The sequence below is a fragment of the Penicillium citrinum genome (genome assembly GCF_028827155.1).
Source record: "Penicillium citrinum strain IBT 23319 chromosome Unknown utg000006l:1.0-3011923.0:1.0-3012962.0, whole genome shotgun sequence".
In the NCBI taxonomy this organism is placed as follows: Eukaryota; Fungi; Ascomycota; class Eurotiomycetes; order Eurotiales; family Aspergillaceae; genus Penicillium; species Penicillium citrinum.
Genome location: NW_026622691.1, coordinates 2,641,689 through 2,655,142, shown reverse-complemented (window position 1 = coordinate 2,655,142; position 13,454 = coordinate 2,641,689). Strand labels below are relative to the sequence as shown.

The window sequence follows — 13,454 nt, the reverse complement described above, 5'->3', positions numbered from 1 at the left end:
TCACCCAACTCAGGTAACTTGACAGATGGTCATACCTCCAACACTTTCTACCACTAGCATGTAATAAAATAAAACTCAAAATAGACACATGCGTCATCATCAGAATTAGTCAAACACTCGGTAACCCAACACTAGCAGTCTGCTTCCTGGACAAGAACACCCCAGCCATCGGGACTGTGTAGACGTCCACGCACCACTCCTGCGGTGTCAGCTTCCTGGCATCTGTTCATAATATATGTGGTCACGGATCCCACGGTTTTCCAGCTCTTGAGAGTGTGATCCTCGCCATCCTACCAAATCGTTGTTAAATATTATCATAGTTTTAGGTACCACTAGTACTTACATCGGAACAAACGTAGATACCGGCACCATAGGAGCAGCTAACTCGGTTACACTTGTTAGCCTCTGCAGTAGGTTGACCAGAGAGACCATTCAGATAATCAATTCCGTCTTGAAGATAGTCTATCCGAACAGATTGAGAATCTGGATTACCATCACAGTTGATAGTATCACCATTAGCAGCATTGACCTATAATCGAATTAATTAGTTCCGACTTCCTATATAATTGAAGGGTTGTATATCAGTCTTACCTGGCTGGCAGCAAGGGCACCGAGAATGAATAAAATGGCCTGGAACTTCATTTTGAAAAAGATAAAGAGTAGCTGGATAGTCTGCTGAGTGTGGTTATCAAGGTTCTTGTGATATGATAGATAAAAGAGTAAGAATCCAAGACCTTGAAGTCTTCTACTTATAGTTTTCTCACCCAATTATTATAATTGTCTACTAATACCTAGTGTATTTAGCTGATCTTGCATTGACTACTATGCTTCTCTATTGTAGTATGTAGGGGGCCTTATTGTAGCGTTCCTCAGTGTCTTGCGGGGGAAGGGTCCAATCAGCAAGTTATTGTCCGGTGCCTGATCGCAGGGGGCCTTATTCAGGGGCGATTTATGACTGCTTATTTCAACGCCTCATAATTATTTTAGCAAATATAGCAACGTAGCGCGTTGTAAAACCTAATCGGTAAAGATATAGCGTAGCGCGGTGGAGGCTTTCTGGGGCGTAGCACATTGAGATGTCTAGGCATGCAGATACTGCTCCACATTCAAGTGACAGATATATGCTGCGCACACCTAATCCGTCCTTGCTAGTTGATCTTTGAAGGGAACAATACGAGTTTATTGCGCTTGGCACCTGGTCAGCCCGAGGTGATTTTTGTCACTCCATTGTAATATCTACTGATTAAACACGGCAACAGGTCTGACAGACTCAGTACAGTTTTGATCCTAATATGATGGTTACAGGTAACAACTTGGAGATGCATCAATAAGACTGAATGCGAAGAACTAGGAAATAGTTGCTGAAAGAATTACAGGCTGTTCTATCCTTGGGACAGGATTCTATTGACTTGTTAGGGTAGTATTCATCCCCGGTTGTCGAGGCTGGTGCCACTGGCTCCTGCTCCTGGCTCTCCAGTAACTGTCCCGTCGTTTGGATAAAGTAGTATAATTTGTGACGATCCGCGGGGCCACCCTGTGGCGTTCTCGGCCCCTGTCATTTCACATATGTGATCGTGGTCCATGTCACAATGGTTGGCCCTGAAGACTCCATTTGGGTCCCGATTAGTGGGGGCGGGTCTATAACAATCTCAGGGATTGATCATGTAGATCTCTACATACACATGTAATCTACACACAATACTTATTCTGAATTCACTTTCCACGGTGTGATTCACTGCCTCTATATTCTTGGCTATATGGTCTTGGTACTTTCAGGCCTCCTAATGTCGCGCTCTTTACTAAGTGGCCCCAAAAATAAGGCCCCCTGCTGTAGAATACCCTACGATGAAATACACTTCGATAGAGATATGTAGTAGAATATTTTTAGATGCAATGAAATACAACAGACTATGGGCCAGAAAAGTATAAGAAGGAGGGTTAAGACTGCTTGGGTTCTCATTGTTTATCAAACCTCTCACAAGAATATTCATCCTCTCGCAAGAAATTATCTGAACAGGCCATTGAACTAATTCTTTTTCTTTGTCAAAATGAAGTGGCAGTCAATTTTGTTTGTTCTTGGTGCTATCACCAGTCAGGTAAAGCTTATCTATTCTTACTATGTCATATACATAGGAACACAGTACTAACCAAGTCAATTATAGGTTATTGCTGACGATATCGACTGTCAAAGTACTGGTACCCCAGATAACTTGGCCAAAGTAGAGACCATCAAGGAGGGAATTGATTATCTCAATGGTCTCTCTGGACAACCTACCGCTGAGGCTGGGAAGTGCAACCGTGTCAGCTGCTCTTATGGCTCGGGAATCAGCCTTTGTTCCGATGTAAGCTTGCTCTAAATCCATCATATAAGTCAGTTTACTAATGAGTCTACAGGATGGCAAGGATCACCCGCTGAAGAACTGGAAGACCGTGGGCTCTGTGACTCAAAAGGTCATGGATGAATGTGCCGGAACCTCTGATTACTTTGCCGGACGTCTCTGGAGTGATGATGGCTGGAGTGTTCAAGTTGGAAGTTCATCCTGCTAGTTCTACTGGTTCCCCAAAATTGGAGGTTATGAGACCGCAGAGTTGGAGGGACACAGGTGTGATGGTGCTGCTATCGTAAAATGATGGTGACGGGAGGGGTATGGTGTGTGTGCTGAACAGCTGTCTGATAGAGCTTCGTTGGGGAGCGAAGCTGGTGTGGATACTAGTATGAGTTCTTTGCTCCATGTTTTTAGTTTCTCGTTAGCTGTAGTAGATAGCTTCGTTATTCTGAAGCCTGGAGTAAATTGTTGTCTCGACTGGATAGAGCACTATTTACTATATCATTTAAAGGCTAAGAGCAATCTTATGTGGCAGCAGGTATTTCGAAATCAGTAAAAAGATACGAGCACTGCTTAGGTTGTATAAGGCATTAGGCCTAAATAGGATGAAAGCAGTGAATAGTATGCATACGTTCGGGCTTAAAGACACATTGTTATAGATTGTTTTGACAAACCTGGACATCACACTCTCCGAGATAGCTGCTAAGACCGAGGGTGGGGAGTAACCGAGTAGGGCTCGAGAATGAACCAAGAAGGAAGCATGATATCTTGGGTATATGGCATAATCATGCAAATCTTGCAGTTTAAGATAAGTCTTTCTTTTTATCGGTGAATTAAGTCCTGCGTGTCTTGGTGCACAATACAAACAGCCGGGGGTGGTAGGGGGATGGTCTTTCATATATTTGAGAGCCATCAATGACGGAGTCAGCTTCAGTAGATCATTGTACACTTGTGCTGCCACACCAACCCGATTTTCATTGTAAGATAAGATTGGAATTTCAGCTGCAATGACGTGGGACTGGGCTATAGTGTTGCGATCATAAAATATTATTAAGCAATGCTTGTTCCGAATGTCATGTATTGGAGGTAGTAGAGAGGATCGAAGAACCAATAGAGGTGTGTGTACTCTTCCCGTATAGATTTAGATTGTTGGAATTCGGCAAGCCCGTAGGGTCCAAAGTGAGAGCTTGAAAACAGACATTGCCAACTAAAATCCTGTCCAAGAAAATCATGATGAAACTGTCTCGTTGAAAGTCTGCTATTCGCAGTAGACCAGCTAGAAAAGTCGGTGGGAACCGGCAGAATCAGAAGCGCAAAGAAGCTCCGCCGATTGAACTGCTTCAACTCCGTTTATACCCAGCCAAGATGTCGTCAAGTGAGTCACACCGCCAACGATAAGCTTCAATTAAGTAGTCTGCTAACGTGAGACTTATTATAGATCAATTCACCGTGGCATCGCCGCCATCGGACGCCATCTCCGCATTGAAGTTCTCGCCCGATCCCAACTCCACACGAATTGTTGTTTCGTCATGGGATAAGAACGTCTACCTATACGACCTGCGCGATGAGAATGGCGCCGTGGGCGAAGGCAAACTTCTGCAGAAATTTGAGCACCGTGCGCCAGTACTAGATGTGTGTTTCGGCGAGAATGAGAATGAGATCTACACAGCTGGCCTGGATTGGGATGTTCGCAAGTAAGTGTTGAGCTGCGCAGGATCGAGAAAAAGCTATAGAAAGCTTCGTCTTCTACATGTACAGAAAGTACTAATATATCCAGGATCGACCTCAACACATCCGAACAGACCGTTCTTAGCAGCCACGAAGCCGGCGTGCGGAATGTTGTCTATAGTCGCGAACACAACCTCGTTATCTCCGGCTCTTGGGACTCAACTCTTCACGTACATCGCCCCGATGGACTCCCTGTGACCATTCCCCTCCCATCAAAACCATTCTCGCTGTCTTTGACAGCTACCAAGCTGGTCGTGGCCATGGCGTCGCGATCTCTCCACATCTACGATATGAAGGCTCTGGCCCTTCTCACCGCACAAGCTGATAGCGCCGATACCAACGGGAACAAGGTGGAAATTGAGCCGTGGCAACGGCGTGAAAGCAGTTTGAAGTTCATGACTCGGTGTATTGCCTGCATGCCTGATGACGCGGGGTATGCCTCGTCTAGTATCGAAGGTCGTGTTGCTGTGGAATGGTTTGACCCGTCGCCCGAGTCACAAGCTCGCAAATACGCTTTCAAGTGCCACCGTCAAACAGCAGAGGATAATGTTGATGTCGTCTACCCGGTTAATGCCCTCGCCTTCCATCCCATTTACGGCACTTTCGCTTCTGGTGGTGGTGATGGTGTGGTGGCTTTATGGGATGGAATTGCTAAGCGTCGCATTCGTCAATACCAGAAATACCCTTCCAGTGTTGCTTCTGTTGCCTTCAGTGGCAATGGCAAGTATCTTGCCATTGCGGTCAGCCCTGGCTTTGAGGATGGAAAGGATGATGTGCCAGAGGGCGTTGTTCAAATACATGTGCGCGAGTTGGGCGAGACGGAGGCGAAAGGCAAGGGCGTCAAATAAGTTGGAATGTATATGTTGAATGAAAAAGCGGACTTTTGATACCAAACACAATCTAATGATTCAATGTGGAATCTCTCCCAATTTACAAGTATACGTAGATATCCGATAGATCCGACAATATCGTCATGCTAAAGGGCTGTTCTCAGCCTCTCATTTCTCGTCCATTGTCTACATCGCATCTTGGTATCATCTAGTAAACATATCACTTATATCGTCTCCGAGAATCGTCCAATCTACTGAATGGCATTGCGCACCGAGACACTGCCATCAGGCATACCGAAGTAAGCAGCAACAGGACGCTGGCCACCAACACCTCCAGCAGCAGTGGCCTGGGGACCAGTCTTACCACAGAAGATACCAACTTCGAGGACACCGGCAATCTGCTTAATCTCGCTTGCGAGACGATCAACTTCCCAGACACCACCGGCGCCAGAACCATCCAGGCCACCAGCAATATCAGCCTGGATCAGCAAGGGTGGGAAGGGAGCGTCAATGATGAAGAAGTCCTGGTCAGTCTTCAGATTTCCCTCCTTTGGGTTGGAGTTGGAACGAATGACCGGGTTGATCGAACCGAGTTCGGTCAATTTTCTCAGAACGCGAAAGGCGGCGATGGGAGCGACCTCGATGGGGATGTACTTCCAGTTGGTGAGGAGGCGAGATTGGAGCTTGCGAGAGTCTGAAATAGCGAGTTAGATTAAGAGACAAAGTAAGATCATAGTTGTTTAGTGATCTTTCGGCGTTCAGTCCTCCGCTGCTGCTACTGCTGCTGCTGCCGATGCTGCGCGGCCACCGTTGGAGGGGCAATCTTACCAGCGACGCAAATGAATTCCTTTGCTTGCATAGCAACCAACTTCTCTTGGAAAAGACAAGCACCACCACCCTTGATGCAGTTCAAGTTATCATCTACCTCGTCCGCACCGTCAAAGGCCACATCCAGAACAGTGCCTCGGGGGATCGCATCAAATTCGACAGCCGTCAACCCCGCGTTGACGAGCAGTTGACGAGACTGGTAACCTGTCGGAACGTAACGAGTAGCAGAAGTATCGACACCGAGGGCCTTGATCGCCTCGACGACATATACAATGGTGGTACCACTGCCAATACCCACCCACTGCGCGTTCTTAGGGTAGTGATTGGCAACGGCGGTGCTTGCGGCGGCGCGCTTCGCGGATTCAACGTCGGCCATGGTGGACTGTAGACGAGCGAAGGGGGAGAGGGGAGACGAATTGCGGAGGAGGGACGAAGGGAGAGAAAAAGATCGGAGAGGACGGAAGGAGGAGAGAAAAGACGAACAGAAAAATCGCGGGCTCATGGAGGATTCCGGGGTTTGATTGCCGTTGAGGGGACTTTGTAGGGCGAGCGTCATTTCGTGTGGGGTTCGGTCGATTTTAGACGTACTTCTATGTACATTATCTAGTGTAGTGTAGCAGTTAATAGGGAGTACATTGGTTTATTATTTTGCATGTATTGTTGACTTTTTTAAATTTCATTTTTATCTCCATCTGTTATTTCCGATCTCTTGATCGGATCGACTTAATTGACGTGGTTCAATGCTGGACTACCATACCATCTCTGTCATACCAGTAGTACTGCCAGTATACATTTACATACTCCATTATGGATGTACTATGATACGCTACAGCAGTAAATCCCTCCACACTCACCGGGCACCATGCATTGCATGGACATTCGATTGACGCAGTTTAGTGCGCTCGCTGGATAAGCCAACCGGGTGGTGCAGAGTGGAGTCATTTGCAAAGAGTAAGTCGAAGCGCTGGGTGACAATATATCCAAGATTGGTAGGATTTAGAGCATTACAGCTCGGATTCAGTTGGTGTGGGTATTCCCTTCTATAGAATCGGTATTCTAGTGCTAGTAGCACAGGATAGTATAGTATTAGAAGCTATGCAATAAATTGGATTTTATATATCTACTATATACCAATCTTAAGTGTGAAGATTGGTATAATATAAATTCGAAACGATCCATTGACTGTTTGACGCGCCGTCTTCCGCTTCTACAATCGATCCAAAGACTCTGAGACGGTAGAAAGAATAGGAGAAAGAATGACAAAAAGAAGGGTTGTTTCTAACTAAACCTTTAGTTTGAAACTTGAAAGTTACAATACTCCATACAGGGCTGTAGACCATGTCGCCAGAACACCTGTTCTGAGAATACGGTTCGATGCGGTAGCTGCAATGGTATTTTAGGGCAGATACGGTAGAATAAGTAGCCGCAACAGTAGCTTGCCTGCATTATAGTATTCTACTAGTATTTTCTTTTAGCAATATATGGTATTCTCACGATATTCTATGGCTAGAAGCTCCTGCCTTCGATATAGATATATATATATCCACCTTCCACTTTCCACCTTCTAGTACCTCCCATCTTCCCTCTCTCTCTCTCTCTTCCATATCTTTCTTCCATCCCTGCTTATTGAGGTATCTGGACGTGCTAGTAGAAGGTAGGTACCTTCGACGTTCATATCCTCCACATTACCATGTCTCTACAGCGACACTATTGTTCTCGCGGCGACCCATCCAACCATCGCCAATGCAGGCACACAGAACGAGGGATGGTTCATCTCCGACTTCTATGCCTTGAACTATCTTCTGAAAGGCAAGGACAAGGAACAAACTTGGCTTAGAGCAGCAGATCCATATCAACTCGTACAGAAATACGGGCCCTATTTACATGGCAATCCATATGAGGAACGAAAGGTTTGTCTTGGAATGAGATCTGCATCATATGGCATGACGATGCTTGGTCGAATACGATCAGAAAGAAATTTCCCGCATCTGAAGTCAGACAGAGGTGGTTAGCCATGAGCTAGTAGCTGCAACACTCGCAGACTTCTTTGACTTGTCCCGTCTACCACAACCACATCCGCTTTTTCGCCGGTCATTTCATTGAGTGGTAACGGTTTTGCTCGATACTGGTAAACCGAAGAACACATTCGGCGAGATTTGCGATACTATCATAAATCTCATGGAAAACGTCAAAGTATTCCAGAAAAAGCATCTTTGCGAAAACCGAGAGATGCGTCCTAGATGACGCGAATGGCTTAGGTCCATTGGTCGATGACCGCGAATATCGCTTTCTTTTCTCGTAAAATGGGTACTGGGAATGGGCCTCGAAATATCCAGTATGGATACTATGTTGCTTTTTACCCATTGTGTTCGACCAAGTTCGGTTTTTCTTCAAATTCATTTCCGCCATATAATATACATTACCACTAGTGCCATTTGTCGTAGGTCTTTATGGTTATGTTCATCTGCTATATAGGCCAGTACTACGGTTTCCAAACTCTTCCTCAGACAACTATTTTGTTTTTTGGTATTTGCACATTGCTCGTAAGTAGTCGAGGGAGAAGCCATGAGAAAAATAAAACATGAAGCAGCTAAGCACCCTCGAATTGATAGGCTCTTCCAAGTTCGGATCCGTGGTGAGTTTGTCACTCACCAGACAAGGTGCTGGGATGGTTTGGGTGAGTTTTAGACAGCGGTTGAATAGGAGTTGGACGAGCTTTTGTAATCGTCATGCGAGTTTTATTCAGGAACATCGTGTCATTTCATCCCCATATCGTTGACAGGTGGCTTGAACTCTGATGCATTGTGAATACCCAGGCGATCAAATATCACACTGGGAAATCAATGGATTGACCTTCAGCCTTACGAGGTCGTGCTTTTTTGATAGTCTACCTTGATGCGTCGCTGACGGAAGAGTGCGCTGCCCGATGACGGTCTCCCTCTGTAACCCATCTACAGGCCTTGTTTGCCTGTCTGAATGAGTGCCAATTGAACGTAAGTATTGTGCTCTTGTCAATATATACTGACATTGATAGAGTGATGCATTTCTTCAAATAACTTCAAGGTTGTGTGGCGATACCAAAGCTCCATCCCAAGCGTGGATGATCAACGTAGGGCTCGCCTAGGCATTCATTCTCAACAATTGAATTGTCAGAATTAATTGAACTACTGTTATTAAATATGCAAAAATGATTGTGTAGAGTCAATATCTGTGGGTTTCAAAGCACAATGAGGCAAAGTTATATTAATTCCACTATACAGAGACACTATTGTACTCGCATCACCTTTGGCAAAGAATACAGCATGCTGCCATATCCAAGCCAACGATGAGGGTCAACAAAAGCATAGATTAAGGTATGTATATTTACAGGATGTAGGCAGCGGCAGCAGCAATGGCAGCAACACCAGCCATGTTGCCCTTGACACCAGAGGCACCGTTGAAGGCGGGGGAGGTAGTGGCACCAGCACCGGAGTCGGTGCCAGAGCCGGAGCCAGATCCAGAGCCAGAGCCGGATCCAGAGCCAGATCCAGAGCCGGAGCCGGAGCCGGAGCCGGAGCCACCGCTGGTCTGGGATGGCAGAGGAGTGGAAGAGCCAACAGGGGTGGAGTGGCTGCCAGTGGGAGTGACACCGGGAGTGGTGGCGCCAGTGGTAGCAGAGCCAGAGCCAGTAGCAGTGGCAGTCTCAGTGGCGGAGCCAGAGCCAGAGTCGGTGGCAGTAGCGGTAGCAGTAGCGGAGCCGCTGTCAGTGGCAGTGGCAGTGGCAGTGGAACCGCTACCAGAGGAGGTAGTCTCGATGGCGGGGATGGAGATGGGGTGGCCGGCGGCAGAGCACTGCGAGACGACGACGTTGGAGACGGCTAGATGGGGTCAGTATATTACTTTCTAGTATACAGTGTATATATAAAAAGTCATTCAAATCATACAAGCTTGGTCCGAGACCTCGCATGCCTTCTGGACACAGGGGGTGATGTTGCTGACCAGCTCGGTCTTCTGGCAGTGGCAGGCGAAGTCGGTCAACTCCGAGCAGCCATCGGAAGTCAGAGCCGAGACGAAGCAGTTGAGCTATATCGTGGTATCGTGTTAGTAAACATAGTTCTCATCTGATGTTTACAAGATAGATCCAATCATACCGAGCACTTGGGGACATCAGGAAGCTGAGCGTTGGCCAGGCCGGCGGCAACGAGGGCAATCAGAGCGGTGGAGAACTGCATTGTGTCGATTGGAATGATGACTCTTTAAAGAGAGGTTATTATATAGCGTGCCGGAAGCGACAGTCAAGGAATAACGAACGAGGCTGGTAATCGAGGGACAAGAAAAAAAACCTTCATCCAAGGCCGGGATGCATCTACCCTTTTATAAGCTTTGATATGGAATCGTAGTCTCCATTCAGGGTAACACTAACACTAACCATGTTCATCACATGTCCGTTAGCACAAAGAAGTGGAAATCGAGAAGAGCCCATGGCCGCGGTTGACTCAGATCACCCATGTCCAAATTTCGGGGGGGGTCTCATTGCAGGGCCAAGCCACCATGACGGGCTCTAGATCCTTCCTGGACCTAATGCAGCTGATAGAAGTGGAGGAATAAATTAATATGGACCCGAGGGTCTTAGTTCATCTTAGTTTCTTTGGGGAAGGCTGGTGTATGAACGGAGGCGTATTCAGTATACGGTGTGGAAAGCGGATATTGTAGGTCTGAGCGATACGTTTCGGATCCGTTGATGCCGTAGACGATGTTGGGCGAAAAGGGAAGAGAATCATTCGATTGGTGTACATGATCTTACCAATGCAGGTATTCTTCGCACTAGTCGTACTGCAGCAGGCTTTAATTTCCACTGGTGGCCAAATGGCCAGACCCTGGAGTGATCCAAGCAATCGACGACATATGGAGGTAGTACAAGCATACACACACCATTTTCAACGCACTGTACGTAACAAGTATGGAAGTAACCGTACAGAACCAAAGTACCACTATAAAAGAAAGATCAATTTTCGAACTGCTTGAGTGCATAGTGCATACGCAAGCTATTCAAAAATCAGGTAATGCCAACCTTTATTTCTTCCATTCCTGGTTCATGGCCATGAGACACTGCAGATAAAACCAACCAGTGACCGAACGCAATTCCAGTCACGGATGTAGCAGTCCGAAAGTAAATCCGGGGAAGTCAGAACCAATCAGAAACAATATTTCTAACAAGGGCTAACGACAGGGTTTTGGATAGCGTAGCATCCAACTATTCTCAAAGTAGACCCTTGGCCGACAACCCGTCAGCCCCCACAACGCCATCAATCCACTTTGAGAACCGACTTATTTCCAAATAAGTCGTTCTGGCGAAGTTGCACAGAGAATGTCGGGTGTGGTTGAGTCAAGTTGATTACGCGGTCTGAGCCATTTTGGTCCACGCCGATCGCCATTGGAAGAGATCTTTATTTAGCACGAGATTACAAAGTGCAGCATTGATGAAATGAAAATGAAAATGCCTTTGATCGACTAGCAGAGTCGGAGGATCCGGGGCTCCCGAGCTCTGATCCACAAGACACTGGACTGATCCTGGGGGTGGGTCGTCGCGGGGTTGATCGAGTACGAAGTACTATGTATATACGGAGTTTTTAGTGAAGCAGTTAGGTCCGTGGGCCATGGACTGAGAAAGATCCATCTCCAGATGATCTCCGGGGAAATTGAAGGACAAGTTGAAAGCAAGAGAGGTTGGTTTGCAGCTTGGTCTCCTTGGGGGGGGGATTATTTCCCATGATCTGAGGCTGTTTGTACCTGCATGACCATGAGAATCATCGGCCATCGGCTAAGCACCATGTAAGCGGTGGCTCTTGACTATTGAACAAACTCTGCACAATCCCATTCCCCCTGGATTAAGCGATGGGATGGAATGGAATGGTCAGGGACCGAGTTCAAGTTCCTCTTGACAAAGTCCACAAAGTCCAGGTTTCCTGAGTGGCCCGGGTGTACTATGGACTGACAAGGTCCAAATATCCAACCTTCCACTCAAAATGCAAGCAAGTGAGACATTTTCGTTTGGTGGCGACGATGGTGGAGTGCACGTTTCCCTGTTCGCCTCTTCGTCTATGGCTGTGGCTTACTGTGAGTTGCTGTGACTGGAATGCCCGTCGATTCTAGCTGAACGCCAAGTAACGCTAAGCCTGACCAGCGCGGGGGCAAACAGGAACAGAAGACAGCGATGATCACATGGGATGATTGAAGGTCCAGGCTGGGATCGTATCGCCGGAGTTGCTAAGGAGTCAAGTTATTCCGAAAATGAAAGGATTTAATCTATTTCAAAGTCAATTCAAGTTGGTGATGGTGGAATGACAACTGGACCATGCGAGAAAGGTATACCAGGGTGTCAACACGGGGGGGTTATCCCTGGCCTTTAGGTCTAATCAAATATGGTATGTTGCATCTTTCTCGGCTGGACCTGAAAATCATCTTGATGGTCCGTTAAGGTTATTTATTGGGGTAGTGGGGAGGGTGGAGATGAATCTATACATAGCCTAGAGGAGTTATTATCCAAGTCTACTAATCATATCAACAACCTTGTTGATATTGGAATAATGGGATTACAGGATGTGGTTACATGGTAGGGGAAAATCATCTCTCGGAGATTGAGATTGATCATATCAACGGATTTGGAGTATAGAACCAACCATTCGTCCATTTTTATCTCATTCATTTCACTAATTTAAGATCCCGGCATAGTCTCGGATTTAATCCTTATAGTTCCGCAATGACTTTGACCTACTTCTGCGACTTTTCACAGGATTCATTCCTTGAACACTCTAATATAATACGCCACACCTCGGTCAAGCATATGCCATTCACAGACTTTTGGATCTCGAACGAAAATAATCAGGGACTCGATGACTCGATGACCCTGTCTGCAGGGGCTGAAAGTCCGCAGGGGACTAGAAGATATCTTCCATGTTGGTTATGGTAATTCATCCGTATCTCATTACTCTATGTACAGTTGCAGTCAGTCAAAGACACTTATCCAAAACACCCTCTTTCATCCTAAGAAAGCAGCTCGTCCATATGAGCCCGTTCTTTCGCCTCTTCATTTTTCAAGAGAACGGCCAGAACTTCCAGAGGCGGGTTCAGATTGAGCTTGTTGGCCCGGCGCCATCGCTTAAGTCGAGCAATACCGATGCAGGGCTGGACATGTTAGCACATTCTTAAAGATATACCCCTCAGGGTATACAAGTTCCGATCAAGTCAAAAAGAGACCGTGTGTGTGTGTTGAAACTTACTCCATATTGATTTGATAGATCGAAATGGCGAAGAATCTTCTCCTCTAAATCTATATCCTTCTGGTGGACTATAAAAGTCAGCAATGTTCATTCGACCTCCACGCATGACTCAAGTCTACTAACCTCGAGGTGCCATGCGACTTTGTTCTTCATTCTTCCAGTATCGATTCAAATCCTGTTTGCTCAATTTCAACGCCTTCAGATCCTCCTTTGATCGGGGTTCTTGAATAGCTTCTGCGGCCTGCTGACGGACCACCAGTTCGGCGATATGGGGTTTGGACGGTTGTGACGTAAGCTCCTCCTGTGAGTCCGAGATGTCTTCCTTGGTGTCTTCCTTCACCAGTTGCTCGACATTGGGCTTCTGATTCTTCTGATTCTTGCCGGGTAAAGGGGCAGTAGATGGTTTGGTCACTCGGGATTGTGTGCCAAAGGATAGTGTAGACTGGCCATTGGAGGCTGCCGTACGACGACGAGGAGGCATG

General features: G+C 46.6%; 6 protein-coding genes across 6 annotated transcripts; 2 read left to right on the top strand and 4 right to left on the bottom strand.

Moving 5' to 3' along the window:
* Positions 1-131: 131 nt before the first annotated feature.
* N7469_007526 (uncharacterized protein) lies at positions 132-642 on the bottom strand (the record flags this gene model as incomplete). Its single annotated transcript, XM_056646444.1, has 3 exons — positions 132-290; positions 344-529; positions 592-642. 3 exons carry the CDS (start codon positions 640-642, stop codon positions 132-134), a joined length of 396 nt encoding a protein of 131 aa, XP_056499885.1.
* A 1,406-nt stretch (positions 643-2,048) lies between these two features.
* N7469_007525 (uncharacterized protein) lies at positions 2,049-2,547 on the top strand (the record flags this gene model as incomplete). Its single annotated transcript, XM_056646443.1, has 3 exons — positions 2,049-2,096; positions 2,163-2,342; positions 2,395-2,547. 3 exons carry the CDS (start codon positions 2,049-2,051, stop codon positions 2,545-2,547), a joined length of 381 nt encoding a protein of 126 aa, XP_056499884.1.
* A 1,145-nt stretch (positions 2,548-3,692) lies between these two features.
* On the top strand, positions 3,693-4,903 carry N7469_007524 (WD40 repeat domain-containing protein; the record flags this gene model as incomplete). The annotated part of the gene is made up of 3 exons (XM_056646442.1): positions 3,693-3,702; positions 3,766-4,021; positions 4,105-4,903. 3 exons carry the CDS (start codon positions 3,693-3,695, stop codon positions 4,901-4,903), a joined length of 1,065 nt encoding a protein of 354 aa, XP_056499883.1.
* A 233-nt stretch (positions 4,904-5,136) lies between these two features.
* On the bottom strand, positions 5,137-6,269 carry N7469_007523 (ribose-5-phosphate isomerase RKI1; the record flags this gene model as incomplete). Its single annotated transcript, XM_056646441.1, has 2 exons — positions 5,137-5,579; positions 5,714-6,269. The coding sequence occupies 2 exons, from the start codon at positions 6,267-6,269 to the stop codon at positions 5,137-5,139; spliced, it is 999 nt and encodes a 332-aa protein (XP_056499882.1).
* Positions 6,270-9,076: 2,807 nt separating this feature from the next.
* On the bottom strand, positions 9,077-9,924 carry N7469_007522 (CFEM domain-containing protein; the record flags this gene model as incomplete). Its single annotated transcript, XM_056646440.1, has 3 exons — positions 9,077-9,570; positions 9,637-9,775; positions 9,844-9,924. 3 exons carry the CDS (start codon positions 9,922-9,924, stop codon positions 9,077-9,079), a joined length of 714 nt encoding a protein of 237 aa, XP_056499881.1.
* A 2,812-nt stretch (positions 9,925-12,736) lies between these two features.
* N7469_007521 (putative DNA polymerase delta subunit 4) lies at positions 12,737-13,453 on the bottom strand (the record flags this gene model as incomplete). Its single annotated transcript, XM_056646439.1, has 3 exons — positions 12,737-12,877; positions 12,973-13,040; positions 13,096-13,453. The coding sequence occupies 3 exons, from the start codon at positions 13,451-13,453 to the stop codon at positions 12,737-12,739; spliced, it is 567 nt and encodes a 188-aa protein (XP_056499880.1).
* Position 13,454: the final 1 nt, after the last annotated feature.